At 46.6% G+C, this 17,059-nt stretch overlaps 1 protein-coding gene across 26 annotated transcripts in view; it reads left to right on the forward strand.

Annotated features, from left to right (window-relative positions):
- Positions 1-17,059, forward strand: part of ZMYND8 (zinc finger MYND-type containing 8) — a 121,750-nt gene that overhangs the window by 16,088 nt on the left and 88,603 nt on the right. For 23 of the 26 annotated variants that reach the window (XM_033094351.1, XM_033094349.1, XM_033094354.1 and 20 more), the window contains one exon: positions 3,176-3,246. In XM_033094351.1, coding sequence (XP_032950242.1) covers positions 3,176-3,246 — 71 coding nt within the window. Of the gene's footprint in view, positions 1-3,003; positions 3,090-3,175; positions 3,247-16,524; positions 16,701-17,059 lie in introns of those variants that run through there. The other 3 variants (XM_033094365.1, XM_033094359.1, XM_033094357.1) reach the window with 3 other exon arrangements.

Here is a 17,059-nt window from a genome sequence, read left to right on the forward strand (position 1 = left end):
TTTCTTGCTCAGGCATTGGGGGAAGAAATCTTTTATTCTTTCTGGGATGGGATGGGATGGTCTTGGCGCTGTTATTTCTTTCATTGCCTGAAATGGATCAGTTTGTGAAATCCAGAGACAAGTGACTTAGGGTAAATGTGAGTGCAAGAGGTGGTGGTGGGAACATACAATATACACAACTAGTTGATGGTGAATTTTTTCTGTTGGGGTGAGAGGCTGTTGTTTGGTTTTCAGCTAATATTACTCTTTCCTTGTGTGGGCCCCCAGCCTCCCCAGTGGACTTTAAAAGAAAAAAAGTAATGTCAGTTTGAAACAAGAGCTTATGGTTCCATTGTTTTTGATTTAAATAATCGGAGTTGCTGGAAGCTAGCAGATATGGAAAGAAAGATGATGTATATTTTCTGAGACTTGAATGTATTAATGACAAGAGTTCAAAGCCTTTTCTCTAGATGTAGCTGCCTTTTCTTTTTAACAATTGTTTTTTGACTGATCTTTTCTCCTGGAAATGACTGAACAGTTCTTAACCTAAATTGACCAAGATCTGTGGGGCATTCAGACAGGTACAAATCTTTTCTTGCCACCACTTTTGATGTAATAGTCATACTTTTTTTTTTCCTAATAATGTACTAGTACTTAACACTAACCACCCCCCCCCAAAACAAAACAAAAAAAACCCGAGATCAGTGGTGTATAAAAAAGGAAGTCCCTTTAGATGTGGCTATTCAAAATGACTAATTTTGCATTCTGGTCTTTGCTTTTGTAAATGAATTTTTCCCCCTTTTAATGCATAGACACTGCAATTTTCTTGAGTCAAATACAAGTTTGTGTGTGTGTGTGTGTGTGTGTGTGTGTGCACGCGCATGCATGGGTTCCCTTTGAAACGGATGGCTTGCTGCTCTGTGAAAAAGATGGTTTTCTGAAATTGTGCTTGAGATCCTGGGCTAAAGCTGGTGGTGCTGTTGCTAAAGTTAGGTGATTAGGGTGCCCACTTGTAATACTTGGAAAGATAAAACAGCTTAATTCTCCCCCTTTTTCTGCTCCAGAATTGATTATCTTAAACTCAGCAGCCAATAGCCACCACATAACTACTTTGCATTTTCTTAGCCTCTCAGCAGCATTCCTGCCTGAAGTATTCAACTCCTCTAGTCTATTACAAGCCAAATCATTGTTCTCTTGAATACAGCCCTCCTCCAAGATCAATACACCTTTGAATGTTTTCATTCCCTGCAAAAATCCTTCAAGTGGGTTTTTGGGGCTCTGTTATGCATAATTGTTTCTTTCACCACCAGACATTTTGGTTGGACCCCAGATTAGCATTTTTCTCCATCACTCCAAATATGGGATCGGTTTCAAGAAGTTTAGGATTTCACATACTTCATGCTAGAGAGGGAAACAATTCTAGTTGCTAGAAAGATCAAGGTGGCTATTTGTTCTTTTGAAGTGGACCATCTATCCATCTCTGAGGGCTGCCTGGGGCTTTTTGTAAAATTTATTTCCAATCACCCCAAGCAAGAGACTGTTAAGCAAGTATCCATTTGGACAGCCTGTGTCTGTGGCAGGCAGGGTGTGTTTCTGAGTTGAGAATGTTTGCCTCTTAAATTGGAGTAAAAAGTATTAGTGCTAAAATCACCTTCCATCATCACCGTTGTATTACTGCATGTAAGTGATGTGTTTAAATTTAAGAGGCTGCTTGCTTTTGATGAAAACCATTTGTGACAACATGTCAGTTGTTTCTTTGGTGATTTGTGTCACAGTCTTTCTCTGCAGATGTGGCGTAAATGAAATTGTTAACGGGGTTCAATATCAGAGCTAAAGGTGTTAATATTCTGATTTAAAACCAATCTACCTTTCTTCTCTTCTGGGACGAGTTAAGTTTGAGGCCTCTTAAGTTCTTCTAATTTAATTCTGAGCTATCATCTCTTCCTTTCTGTCTAGTTCCCATTCTGAATCCTCTTCCCCCAACAAATGTGGAACTCTGCCCTAAACAGATCTCCATCTGACCAGCCCCTTTTTGGACTCAGGTTTTTGTCTTGTCACAATCCCAGACCACGGAACACAGAAGGGACATTCTCATCCTACCTCTTGTACCCAGCCTTCCTCCGGTCCTAGCTTTGAGTTCCAAATGGAAAATTCCAGCCATGTCAGTTGGTGATGCACCCATTTCTTGTTGAACCACTGTCTGTTGGATTTGCACCTGGAGTAACTCTTCAGATTTTTATCACTTCCCGAATGCTGGGCAAGTTCAGCACCTCAAACATTTTGCACCTATTAAAGCAGAACTTTATTGGCTTGGCTCGGAAGGTGTGTGTTGGGGGGGGGGAAGGTATGAAATGACCTGCACTCTATTCAGTGGGGGAGTTCCAGCAGAGGAAGATGAAGAAGATTCTCGTGGACCTTCCCAGGAAAGGGGCCTGCTTTCCCTGCTTCTCCCCCCAACTGCCCCCTCTCGTCCTGTCTTTTGAATAATCCTCCCTCATTCCACTTTTGTGGTGGGGGATAATTAGTCACAGCTCAAAAGAGTGCTGAATGCTTTCTCTGAGCCATGCCTGCTGGCCAGAGGAAATATCCAGGAGGGGTGGGAGTATGGAGACCCAGTCCTCATTCCTGGGGTAAATCCTGGTAGTTGGAATGTTTTGAGACCAGGCCTTTTTGTTTCTAGCCTTGGCGATTTTTTTTTACTTTATAATTTAACCTCTACATTTTTTTCATGTCCCTGCCTTGTTGGGAAATTGTAAGAATTAGCAGGGAGGTCTGGGAAATACTCTTTGGCTTACAGAATTCAGAGATCAGAACTCTGGGTACCCTGAGAACCACCTCCTTCCTACCTGAACCCGGTGTTAACAGTGAGAAGCTTGTTTACCTGAAGGCTGGGTTCCCATTGGCCCATGGAAGCAGATTATAATTGTGTGTCTAAAAAAAAATGCTTTTTTGCATCCCCCAATAGCATGACAACTGGAATAGTAATTTGACTTAAAAAAAGAACAACCCAGTGTTTAAAAAAAAACTCCTTTAGGAGGCTTAACACTTTGCAATCAAGTGTGGGTTTCTTTCACCCCATTCCCACGTGAGGATGGGGTATTGTCTTGAAGGTGGGTTTGTTAGAACTTCTAAATAGCTGCCCCATGGGGCAAGTTTTTAGTCTACCTAAATGTGAACATAATTTGCTCTGTTTCAGCTTGGCTGAAGAGGAAATAAAAACAGAACAGGAGGTGGTAGAGGGCATGGATATCTCTACTCGCTCCAAAGGTGAGTAAAAATCCTGTATTATCTATTCCAGAGCAGAGGAGGAAATTGGAATTTCTTTTTCTTGTTGTAATGCAGTGAAGTGTGGCTCTATGAGCCAAGGTTGCAACACTCCTCCCATTTTGAGATGTGAGACGAGACCTTTGATGGATGAACCTAATTTATGGGTTTTTTGCTTTTCTTTCCCTGGTGTGTCTGTGTAGGTGTACTGACCTGTCAGGGATTGTGTGGACAGTGAATGTTATATGGTGACTGAGGGTGGCTGGCTGCCTCTCTCTCTGCAGGGTGACTTTCAGGAATGAGAATTTAAATAGAATACCTTCTGGAAGCAACCAGTCTCCAGCTGCTGCTAGGTTCCTGATTTTAATAACAGGCCTGTTTGGAATCACAGAAGTGGAAGGAAATGTAGGACTTTCTGGAAAGCTGGGGCCAGTTCCTATTTGCATTTAGGACAAAACTTCGCAAATTAGAGCAAACGGTTTATGTTTTTTACTCAGGGACCTGTATTAGGCTCCTCAAACTCTTCTCACTGAGGGAGTGGTCCTTTTCATTTGGTCTGTGGGCGATTTTACGAGGCTTCCCAAAAGGGAAGCTGTGATTCACTTTTGCCTCCAGGGGGCTTTTAAAAATGAGCTACTGGAGCATTTTTCATCTTTGGTTGATGAAAATGCTCATCTCTAAACTTAACGGTTGTGGTGTTATTCCTTCGATGAGTTGCTGAGTGCCTGCTCGGAGCACACAGCCCGTGCTGTGGGTTATAGGGAAGGTGGGAAGGGCTGGAAGAGGGTTATTGCAGACGCGGCCAGAAAGAGTCCCAGCTAGCTAGTTAGAGAGTGTCGCAAAAAGCGGCTCCCTACAGGCATCTGAAACAACAAAGCTTTTTGAGGATGTTTATAAGACAGCATGTCATTTTGGGTAGAGAAGATACGGGTCACATGGTCATGATCGAGACCTAGGAAGTGGGAGCTGGCAGTTGTTGGGGCTGGCCTGACAGATGGGGGACTGGCATGATCCAGAGAACAGGGGGAGGCACCTCAGGTGGGAGGCAAGGCTGCCCATGTGGGGAAGGGAGAAGAAGTTGGGAGGGTGGGCACGGTCAGAGGGCAGCTGCCCCTTCATCACAGCCCCCATCCAGCCCGTGGGGGCCATCAGTGGGGAGTTTGAGCAGGGAAAGAACCTTCCCGAAGGGGTGTAGGGGTGTTTTGAGACAGTTGCTGATGAGGGAGCATGTCCCATCCCCCTTGTGGTGGTCAGAATGTGGAGGGAGAACCCAGAGAAAGGGGGCTGGGATGGGAGATGGGGGTCTTTTGCTGTTCACTCTCCCATGGGACTTGGATATCTTCTGTCTCTCCATTTTCTTATCTGTAAAATAGGTTGTTGGATTAGATCCTAAGAGTCCTTCCACCTTGGGCTGCTTTTGTAAAAAGAATACTCACTGACGGATTTATGAAGGCTGTGCTTGGAGAAGGAGCTTTCTCTTACTGAATTCCTTGAATTTCCTTATGATGTGGGAGGTGTTATTCCCATTTTGCAGATGAGGAAACTGAGGCTCCAAATGGTGATGTCTTACAGGTAGTAAGTGGCAGAACCGAGGCTCTGCCTCCAAGGAGGCGCTTCCTTCCTGGGCACTGGGTGCCTGGCATGCCCTAGAGCCCTGATGTGGAGCTTTCTCCAAGATGGTCAAAGTCAGGAATCACAGTCAGCTGGGGCAGGAGGCCTGCTCTGATCAGGGCTTCCACCTCCCCGCACACGTGGAGTACTCTATTCTCTTCCCCTTAAGGGTGGAGTCCTCTCTTTGCATCTTCTTTCATCTCCCCAGATGCTCCTAGCTCTTCACTAGGTGGCATCTCGCTCTGACTGTGCTACCCGGAAGCATGACCACTGCCCTTCTTTCTCATCTGCCCCACTCCACCCCTCTCCCTACAACAGCCAGGGCGATCTAGAAAACGTCGATCTGTCTCATCTTGCTAACTCCCTCTACTGACCTTCCAGTGCCTTCAGGCTCAAGCCTATGCCCCACCTACCTGGGCCGACTTGTTACCTTGTGACATTCCGTTGTATCCCTTGTACCGTTTGTCTCCCTGCCTCCTGCCCCGCCCTTCCCTTCTCAGGGCCCCCGTGTGTCCTGTGCCCTTTGCCAGGAAACGGTGCCCTGGGTCCTGCTGCCTATTTGTCATCTCAGCTTCATCTCAAGACGCTGCTGCCTCCTTGGAGAGGGCTTCGGCAGCCGCTCAGTCCAAAGAAGCCGTCCCATCATTTTCTGGTATATTTTTAAAAATCAACTTCTAAATTTAGAGCAACTGTAGATTTCCAGATAAGTTGTGAAGTCAGTGCAGAGTGTTCTCATATCACCCCTACACACACGCACACGCACACACACACGCACACACACGCACACACACACGCACACACACGCACACGCACACACACACGCACACACACACACACGCACACACACACGCACACACCGCACACACGCACACGCACACGCACACGCACACACACACGCACACACACACGCACACACACGCACACGCACACACACACACACACGCACACACACACACAGAGTTTTTCTCCTATTAACATCATACATTAGTATAGTCCATTTGTCACAATTAATGAATCGATATTGGTATGTCGTTACCAAATAACGTCCTTGCTTTGTTCAGATTTCCTGAGTTTTTCCACTAAGGTCCCTTTTCTGTTCCAGAATCCCACTCAGGACACCACATTATATTGAGTTATCACGTCTCCTTAGACTTGTCTTGGCTGTGACAGTTTCTCAGACTGTTTTTGGTGACTTTGACAGTTTTGAGGAGGACTCGTCAGGTATTTTGTAGGGTGTCCCTTAACTGTAATTTCTCTGATGTTTTTCTCAGGATGGGACTGGGACAGACTGAGTGCCATTTCATCATGACGTCTCAAGGGTACCTATTGTCAACTGATGATGTTGACCGTGACCCCCTGGCTCAGAGAGCATTTGTCAGTGGTCTTCCCTTCCGTGTTGGACTCTTTGGGAGGAAGGCACAATGCCCCGCCCACACTTAGGGATTGGGAAGTGCAATCCCAGAGGATCTGCAAGCCCAGAGGATCTCCATGAATTGGAATGCTTGTGTGGGAGAGCGGTCGCTTCTCCCCCACTCATTCACTCCTTTATATCAGCATGGACTCAGTTATTTTCTACTTTGGGTTATAGTCCAATACTACTTATTTACTTTATTGCTCAAATTGTTCTAACCTTGGCCTTCGGGGGCATTTTCAGTGGGATCCCTGTCCCTTTGATATCATAGTGGGATTGACGGATGGCACACTTTCCTGCTTTCTGCCACTCTAAGATGCCCTAGGCTCATCTGGTATATTTTCTGTCACAGTCCTGGGATTAGCCATCTCCCCAAGGAACCCTGGTTCTGTTTGTTGGAGAATCGCATTAGAAACAAAGACCTGGGGATGTGGGGGGCTCATGGCTCCTGAAATATCTCTGCTTCTAGGTCCTCTCAGGTGACAGAGCAAGGAAACATATATGTGATACTAACCCGTATGTATAAACATGCTTCTGTCTGTATATATATATATCAGATTAAGTGTGAGTTCATACGCTCGTCTCCAATTCTGACCCACTTCCACATGGATCTTTCCGGCCTTCTCCCTTTACTGATCTGTAGCCTCCCGCTCCCACAGTGAGAAAGCTGGCCCCACCACCTGCCATGTGTTTACTGTTTTGTGGCGCGTTTTAAATCTTCAGTGTACACAGCGTGATGAACTTCTAACACATGTATGCACTCCTGGGACCCCCACCCACAAGATAACTGAACATTTGTGACCCTTCAGAAGGTTCTTCAGAATCACTCCTGATTTTCTTCGTAGCCCTTGTCCAGGGTCTTGTACTTATTTTTGTGTTGGTGTATGGTCTCCTGTGCTAGAATGTAGACTCCTTCTCTCCCCAGGCCCTCCACCACCCCGCTCCACCCCTTCCTTCCATTCGAGAGGCAGGATGACATGGAGATTTTAAAAAACCTGGCTCTCTTGAGCCAGACTCTTTGGGTTCACATTCTGGCTTGTGCCCTGCCTGGCTGGGTTATTCTTTGTGGCTCAGTGTCCCCTGATACACGGGGATGATAAAGATAGAGGGTTATGGTGAATAGTAAATTGGCGCACACATGCAGAGTGCTCAGAGTGGTGCCCGGGGCCTGGCGAGTGCTCAGAAATGTTAGCCATAGTTATAATTGGCATGAAGTGGGATGAGCTCGTATTGATAAGCCTGTCACGTGAAGCCCTGCGCATCGTGTTCTACTCCTGCCCTCATTTACAGGAAGAGGGTGTGGCCCCGACAACGAAGAGCTGTATAGGGTCAGTCACCTGGCAGGCAGGCTTGGGACAGGCTTCCTGTCGGCCTCTGAGACATTTGAAGAAAGCTGGTCTGCAGCTGTTTTGGACTGATTTTCCTAGGGCCTCTAGACCTCCCGTTCTGGTGGGGAATCCACGAGGGGAAGGGGTCACCTCGTTTCGGGAGAGACCTTTCTCCTCAGGGCCTGCCTTGAATGGCTTTCTTTGTGTAGCACTGACCTCCCGTCTTCCAGGGGCTGCTTCAGTGTCTAGGGAACCTTTCTGACAAAGCCTCTCGGGTCAGGTGAGGAAATTGCATACGCAAAGGTCTGGAGTCATGAGACTGTAGTTGCTGTTGTTCTGAGAGCTGAAGCCAGCCCGGTCCAAACTGTGATGCTTGCAAAGGCTGATGGGATGAAGTCTTACCTCTCCTTCAGTCCTCATTATCTCAAAATCCATGGTGTGGTGATCTGGGCTCAGCCAACACATACTTAGTCCTCCATTCTGGCTTTTCTTGTGGCTTGGGGAATTCAGTGCTTCAGTTCCTACATGACACCGTCCCTGTCAGGGCTCTGGTTGTGAGCCGTGGAAGCCAGTTCTGGTTAATTGGAGAGAAAGGGGATGGACAGGAAGGCCCTCGATCGGCTCATGGGGTGGATGGGAAGGCTGGAGGTGCAGGGCTGCTCTGGGGATCGGAACTAGTATTCAGCCTCCTCAGACGACAGGGCAAAGTCTCCAAGGAGAGTCCCTTACGTAGTGTCACATGTCTGCTCTTTGGCCAGGGAAGGGCTGGATTCTGGTCACCAAGACCCCCTAGCACTGCGTGCACCAGGGAAGAGATAATTCCTTAAAAGAACATGAGATGACCACTCAGGCATCTTGGGAAACTGCTGGCTACATTTTGTGGGTGAGGGCAGGCCCTGAACGGTATTATACTTGGGAAACTTAGAAGCTGACGATAATGGGCTCCGAATTCTTGAATCCGATTCCTACGTCTAGTCCACACAACCGTCCAGGCTCTCTAACTAAATTTCATTTGGTACACCCTCTTTCCCCTGATGCATACTCACTTAGGAGCTGAGTAATTCCCGAGCCAGTCGTTGCCATCACGCCAGCCCTGGCATTTACCAGAGCATTTCCATTCTCGGGAGACAAAGCTTTCGAGCTTTCAAGATGTCAGCTTGACATTTGTGTCCGAGGGTAACGACCTGCTGAAAGATGCTCAGGCACACGTTGGAAGTACCGTCTAGATGTCAAGTGTGTTTGCCTAGCTAATATTTTTGAGTGCTTATTTTAGGAGCCAGCTAGTATATACAGATTACTTCATTTGATTCTCACAACAGCGCAATGATAAAGGTGTGTCGTTAGCCTCATTCTACAGTTGAGGAAACTGAGGCTCAAAGAGATTAACGAAGTGACAACGTGGATAACTGGGTTCAGGTTTTATCTTTGATGTTAAACCTTTGTACTCGGTCATGAGTTCTGTCCCAAGGGTTCCAAGTCAGGTGTCTTCAGGGGCCAGCCGGCCAGACCAGTGAGTGTAACTGGAATCTAGGGGTGCTGGGCCATTTGGTGAACAGGAGAGTGCCTGCATTGACGCTGGGGAGAGTGCTTTTCTCCGATTGATCTGCTGACCCCCAGGAATATGGCTCTTGCCAGTTGGGATTTCTTTTCTGTAAAAAATGCCTGATAGAAATGTGGTCTCTGCAGCCCGGTTTCTGAAAGACGGTGCGTGAACCCAACAAAACAGCTCTCCGGTCAGAAGTGGCTGAGAGTTATCAGTTTGCATCCTCTGCATGAGACTGGTCGCAGCACAGTTCATGGCAGGATTTGGGGCACAATAGGCACGCGTGAGTCAGAACAAGCCCCTTGGAAGGCCAGGGACTTGAGTCTGAAAACGGATGGACTCCACGAGGTCACGTACAAAGACTTCCCTGTTGGGGCTGCTTGCGTCGTGGTCCTGCCATGCGTGTCTGTTGTGGTAATGATGGTGGTGTGTGGATGCTAGGTTGCCCAAGCTGAAACCATTTTTAAAAAATGTCTGTGTAATGTCTCCCGCACAAGGAAATGGGCCCTTTGGAAACCATGCACAGATGCAGCGGAAGCCCAAGATATTAAAATCTTGCACAGTATCATTCTTGCTGAGATTTGCCTGGGTATGGATATTTTCTCAGACAGGATGCTGGAGAATATGCAATTATGGCAATTTGCTAACCAGCCCCAGACCTTAATTAGTACAGGAGCCTCGTTCTCACTGTTGTATGTAAATTAAGACTGTTTCACAAAGGGATTGTTTATGAGGATGGCAATGAGCTAGAGACCTTCTGTCATTTTTTCTTTTCAAGGAGACTTTAAGGAAAAAGAACCATAAACTCCTCAATCACAGTGCGATGCGGAAGTGCTGAGAATTTTTTAAAAATAACAAGTGCCGGTATTTTGAACTATCTTGGCTCTTCTACCTCTCCTACAGCCCCAGAAGTGCCATCCGTGTACTGTACAGTGAAAAGAATTTATTTTCGAGTTAGATAACTACCAGATTGTTGTTCTCCCAACAAGGTCTTGAAATGCCCGGGACTCTGAAGATGGCGGGTAACGGCTTTGCAAGGCTTCTACCTTCTCTTGGCCAGCTTAGCGTCTGTTCACGCAACCCTGTCAACGCCGTCTGTGCAGTGTAGCTCTGGGTTTCACTTGTGGACAGCCTGTGCTTGCCCCGTTTTTTGAAGCCTGACCCATATTACGTGTTTATGTGATTCCTACTATGCTAGAAGACTGTGATCTAAAATAGACTGTTTTCAGCCTTGGTTTTAAAAGAGAACCGTCTCTTTTTTCTTTTCCAAATGAATGCTTGTAGAATTAATGGACTAGGTCTGAGGCGTGGTAGAGATCCCGGCACTTTTTTTTTTTTTTTTTGCCTGAAAGTTTCAAATGGCAGTTACTTAATTTTGTTGCACTGAATGTGGATCCTTGATTGTTGACCTGAGAGAGGGGTGAGATTGGGGGGGGGGCAAGTTTGGAAAGGCCACATCTCCTAGTGGGGGTGAGTGCAATGTTACAAGGCCCTCCCAACAGGCCTCCTCCACCCCTTGTACCCTTCACCCGCCCCAGCTTTCCTGGGAACCTAGAGATCCAGCATTTCACAGACCTTTTTTTTTTTTTTTAAAGCTTTTTCAGATATAATTCACATGTTGTACAGTTTTTCCATTTTAAAGTATATACTTCATTGGTTTTTAATATGTTCATAGACTTGTGCAACCATCATTATGACAGCCAATTTTAGACCATTTTCATCATCCCCATAAGGAGCCCCATACCCATGAGCAGTCAGTCCCCACCGTCCCCTAACCCCCGCCCCTGACAACCACTAATCTACTTTCTGTCTCTATGGATTTCCTTATTTTCGACAGTTCATATAAATGGAATTAAATAGTATGTGACCTATGCGTCTGACTGTCTTGCACTTAGAATAATGTTTTCAAGGCTCATCCACGTTGTAGGACGCATCAGTACTTGATTCCTTTTTATGGCTGAATAAGGCTTTATTGTGGATATACCACTTTTTATGCATCCATTCATCTGTTGATAGATATTTGAGTTGTTTCCACTTTTTGGCTGTTCCGAATAATGCTGATGTGAACATTCATGTATGAGTTTTTGTGTGGACGTATGTTTTCATTTGTCCTGGGTTTAGACCCAGGAGTGGAATTGTGGGGGTCACTGGGTAACTGTTTAACCTTTTGAGGAATGTAGACTTTTGAATACACTCGAGTCTCTCCCGCATTTATTCCCATGACCCTGCATCTTTCCAACTAGCAACTCTCCTATTTCTGGCCTCTTCTTTAAAGCCAAACTTTTTAGGAGAAGTGTCTGTACTCATTCTTGGGGGCCTCACCTCCCACTTTGTCCTGCCAGCTTGTGTGGGATCTACCGCCGTCCTTCCTTATTTACAGTTATCGTTGAGCTTCCTATAGTCTATGTTGCTTTTTCTGGTGCAGGTTTTCAGTACACATCTACCTGCAGAGCAACAGAGGTCTTGGGCATTGCAGATCATTCTTCTCCTGGGAACCGTCTCATGTTTGGGCGTTTTGCCACAGCAGCCCTGGTTTTCCTCGTCTTTTCCTGGCACTTTCTCTTCTGTCCAGCCTTTAAATGTTGGAGTTGCTGAAAGCTTGGCCCTGTCCTTGTCTCCCCCAGCATGTTCTTTTCCAGGGTGATCACGCCCACATTTGTAACTTTATGACTCACACATTTTTTATTTCCAATCTAGATTTTTCCTGAGTCATGATGCAGAGGGCCAGCTAGCTGCTCACCTGACTTCCCTACCTGTTGTTCATAGCTGTCTCAAACTCAACATGTCCACGACCAGTTTTATATCTCCACCTTCGCTCCTGCTCACCCCTCACCCCCCCAAACACCTGTTTTTCCGCCATCATGAATAACCCAGCACTCTGCCAGTTGGCTAGGCAAGAGATAGATGGCATTTGTCCTCGATTCTCCTGTCCTTTTGCCTTTCTGTGTCATTTACTTAGAATATTATATTCTAAACAGCACTCTTCTTCAAGCTGTCACCATTGAGCTGCAGTAGTCTTTTAGCTGGTCTTACCATCTATGTCCACCCAACCCTCCCAATCTTTCCGGAAGGTCATCTCTTCTGACTTCTCCCTCCTACTTTAAATTCTAAAGTGTGTTTTTCTTGATTTTAGGATGAAGATCAAAATCCTAAAATCCTAAAATCATGTGCTGGTGTCTGCCCACCTCTCCAGCTTCCTCTCTCCATGTTCCCCTTTTCTCTCTGCTCCAGCCACAAGGATCTGGAATCCTCGCAAGAGCCATCTCTGGCCGTAGGGCCTTTGCTCATGCCTGGACATTGCTCCCCTCTTTTCTCCTAACCTCCCACCCACATTGATTATAAGGTTCCAAATGAGGGTGGGGCCTGCCTTTTGTTTTGGCTCGTCTTCTTTCACCCTGTGCCTGGTTTACTACCACTGAGCCTATTCTGGTTGGTGCGCACTAAATATTTATTTTGAATGAATGAGGGAATGACTTGACTTTGCCTAGCCAATGGATAGAACTTTCTTTTTGGAGAAGAAAGTAAAAGCAGCCTTTCCTCTAGAGAGGACGGCTTTGTTTCCAGCACAATCCGTGCCTGGAAACAATTATCTAAGCACAAATGTGCAAATGTCTGCTCTCAGAAACGTTTGGTGGCCTGACTATCTTCCTCCCCGGGGACATGGTACTCTTTGAAATGGCTCCCTTCCCTCTGATTTCTTTCCTTCTTGAGGTATTAATACTACTTCTAGTAGGCCCTTTCCAAAACACAGTCCGATTGTCCTGCTTTAAATTTCCAGGGGCTCCTGAAGACCACAGCCCTGAGTGGAGGGCCAGGGCGCAGCTGCATTGGTCCTTTCCAAGCTCAGGTCAGCGGCCCTGCAGAGCCTGCACCTCCCATAGAGCCTGCCCGGCTCCTGCTGGTCCTGTGATAGGCCAGGGTCTCTCTCCCTCCTGCTCCTCCTCGCTGAGACACACACCTTTGCAGATCCTTCCAGATTGTTCTCTCTGAGGACCGCCTTCCCCTCACCTTCTCTACATCCATCGGGACTCAGACCCCCCGCCCCCTTTCTGAGCCTTCCTTTATACCTCCTACCGCGGAGTCCTTTAGCTTCCCAAGTCAAAATCACCCTGGAAAGTCCCTTAAATTGCCCATGAAAAAACTCATCAGCTCTGCTCAGACATTGTTATGCATATTAAAAGTCTGAGAATTTCCAAGCCTAGGCTGAAAAAGGAGGAATCAAATGCAAGTACACATTGCTAGGCCTCAGATCGTTATGCCTCTGAGGCATTTAGGATGGCTGGAGGGTGCTGCCGTGTTCTGCTCCATCGTTGTCTGCTCAATATTGGGCTTCCACAGCTCTGCTGTCCAATAAAGTAGCCACTGGCTGTATGTGGCTGTTTAAATTTACATTAATTAAAAAAAAATTCCTTCCTCCGTCTCAACTGGCTACGTTTCAAATGCCCAATCGTCTCACGTGGCTACAGACTGCAGCATTAGATAGCATAGATATAAAACATTGCCATCATTATAGAAAGTTCTATTGGACAGCACTGCTCTAATTACTTGAATACATTAATGGATTCGTTGTGAGTGCTTTGCCTCATGCTATAGGGGAAACTATTGAATTAGCCAGGGACAGCACAGAACATGCTCAGTAAATCATTATTGTATTGGGTCTGATCTTTTAAGAAAAGTTCTGCCAAGAGAGAACATGGCTGTCTTCTTATCTTCCCGAGTTGGCATTTCTTCTTGAGGCCTCACTGAATGGCCTTTCTGCCAGGCCCCTTGGCATCTGGGCACTGGCTGAGGGAAAATATAGGATATACTGGCCCTCTCTCTCCCCAGCCTTCCAAATGCCCTATTGTAAAAGCCACTTACTTGTGAGTCTCGTCGCCTGGACTGATATGGGGACCAGATCTCTCTGACCTCTCTGACAAATATCGGGCTGGCGATTTTTAGTAGCTGCTCCATGAATGTGTTTCGAATAAAGAATCTCTTCCAAGCAATATACATAAACTTTAAGGGGGAAAATGGCACATGGGATTTCTGTTTTCAAATGATAGAATCAGTGGATCTCTTTGCAATAAGCCAGAATACACAAAGAGAAAGCTAAAAATCCTCCTTCTCCAGGTATGCAGTGTTAACAGTTTGCTATGTTTTCATCTATGCTTTTCCCCTTCTCTGTGTTTGTGAAAATGTAAACAAACATATACTGTGATGGGGATGAGCTTTTTTCTAGAACTTGGCCGTTCTAGGAAAACATCCCTTGTCTCTCAACCCTCCATGTACCTTACTGCCCTTCTCCACTTTACTCTGCCTTTAAAGCATGTTCAAGGTGAAATTTAATTATGTGAAAGTTAAGAATAGTGGAGACCTTGGCCAATGGGAATTTCGCCTTCCATCCGAAGAGGGCAGCCTGGAGGACTGTTTCATGTGGAAATGGGGGGCCCTGCGTGGTGGGATCTTCTGATTTTTGTTTTGTTTTGTTTAAGAGAAACTAGAAATCTGGATTTCTAAGCACCGTGTCTCCCGAGTTTAAAATATTGACAACTCATTCAAATTTGAAAGAATCACCCAGCTGTAGGTGGATTGGAGTCAGCCTGCGGTTCTTCAGTGGGTTAGGTTCTGGCCCAGACCGTGGCTGTTAGGTTCCCCTAGACTGATTTCCTGGTGATTGCTTCCCTTCTAGATCACTGGATCATCTCATCAGCTGTCGCTAGGGCCCTTTTCCTAATGAGGATGACCTCGTTTTGTCCTTCACCTCCTTAACCACCCTCCAGTAACTTCCCTATCCCTACACAGCAGTTGGGGATTGTGTTTCGAACCAGGTTGCTATTTTTTGAATTGGGACCAGATATATTAATGGTTGGTGAGAGTTGTTTGACAAATAAGAATCTTTAAAATCTAGATTCATCTCAAGGATTACAGAGGTGCTGAAAAGAGATCCCCAGACTTAAAAGGGTCTGATAAAAAAAAAGGGCAGAGAATCAGGACTGAAGAATTCAGTTAACTGGTCCACGGGGCGGCAGGGGGGCAGGGGGGGGATATGGGGGTGTGTGTGTCTGTCTCCCAGTGGGGAGTGTTTTCCCTGGAGAAAGTCATTCCTATTTAAAAAAAAATTTTTTTTAAAAACACTAAATGGTCCTGAAACAATAGCTCTCCTCAGGAAGAACAGAGGGAGCGGGGAAGTAGGTGGCCTGAGAGAAGAAAACTTCAAGAGTTTTCCCCTTTTGGTTTCTCAGAAATTGTGTTTATTAGCTGCTTGGGCCCATCACGTTCAGGATATAAATCCTTATTTAATCCCCTACTTTTGGGGGAATGGCCTCTTTAGGCAAGACACAAGAATGGCTGAGAACCTGTTGAAAAGGGAATTTCCTGCTCTCGTTGCTTCGGACCCTGAGATGGCCTGGCTTCCTTTCGTGTCATCTTCCCTGTGGACTTCTCAACCTGCCTGTGTTCTTGCTTTGCCGCGAGAAACTCTTAAACCAGGGAAGAAAAACTGGAGTTTCCTGTGAGTCAGGTCTGCTTAGCACACCTCATAGCTTTGTTAACCCTCTCCTGCCACTCATTTAGTGGGTCACATGTGTGTATTGGGGCCACCTGTGAACCAGGCTGTGCGCCAGGCGCCGGGCCATAGCAAAGAAAGAAAAACGGAGATCACATTCTGGAGGAGACACAATAAACAAGTGAGCCAGCAAAACGGAAAATCGTGTCCGAGCATTTTCAGCTAGAGATGATGGCAGTGAAAATGGGGGCGGGGGGGAGGCGCGCGGGAAGACTCCAGGATGATATAATAGAAGGGCTGAGGCGGGGGGGTGGTCAGGGAAGGATTTTCTGGGGAGGTGACGTTTGAGCTGAAGTTGCCAACTATGGGAAGATTAGGCACAGAACATTCTAGATAGAAGGGACGGCAAATGCAAATGAGTTCAGCTTGTTTGAGACCATTGTGTTGAGGGGTGAGTGAATGGAGGAGAAAAGGTGGACAGGGCCCGATCCCTAGGGGCATTAGAGGTCTGGATCAGACGTTGGGTATCTAAGTCCCTCGGTGGGTTTTAAGCAGGGGACTGCTTGTCTTACTTAGGTTTGAAGAAGGCTACTATAGAGGGGTAAGTGAGTAGTCGTGGGACTTGGATCAAGGTGACAACTGTAAAGGCTGGACCGAACAGGCAGAAGTGACGGTGGGCGGGAAAGGAACACCCCTTTGCAGAGCACTTGCCAGGCAGGCACCACGTAGGCGCTTGCTTTTATCCCAACCCTGTGAGGTTTGGCATTCTCAGTGCATTTTGCAGATCACCGGCATTCTGAGGCCAGCTCCCTCCCAGGCTCCAGGAGCCTCATTTTAGGGAGGAGAGTGCCTTTGGGGGAGGCCTGGGGTTGAAGTTCAATCTGGAAGGGCGGAGCTGGGACTGTGGGCCACCTGGAATGTTCGCTTTGATCTGTGGAAATCCTGAGCCCTAAAGGGCTTTTGAGCCTGGCTTGGTTGAACCTGTGCCAGCCTGAAGAGACTTAAAATGTTTGTGATTCTCATCAATGAACCTTTTTCAGGAGCAGGCTGGGAAGAGTGTGGCCGGTGCAAAACAAGGTGAAAATAGAAAAAGATTTGGGGAAACTGGTTTGAGATTTTTGGGTTACTGTCTCTTCTTTGCCCTGGCTCCTCCTTCCCTAGCCGGGGAATAGGAATAGTAATAGCTGGTAGTGTTTTGTGCCAGATGCTGTTTACTGTGTATGCATTGTCTCATTTACTCCTAACAACCCTTTTAGGAGTATTTTAACAGTTACAGCTGAATTGACTGAGGCACAGAGAGGCTGAATAACTTGCCAAAGGACACACAGCTGGCAGGTGACAGGGCTTGGATTGTGACCTAGGGTTGTGGGTCCAGAGCCCCCACACTGGTGTTGTGCTGACTTTGGTCAGCACCAAGTATGCCTTTAGTGACGAAG

Source organism: Rhinolophus ferrumequinum, chromosome 23 (assembly GCF_004115265.2).
Source record: "Rhinolophus ferrumequinum isolate MPI-CBG mRhiFer1 chromosome 23, mRhiFer1_v1.p, whole genome shotgun sequence".
Classification (NCBI taxonomy): Eukaryota; Metazoa; Chordata; class Mammalia; order Chiroptera; family Rhinolophidae; genus Rhinolophus; species Rhinolophus ferrumequinum.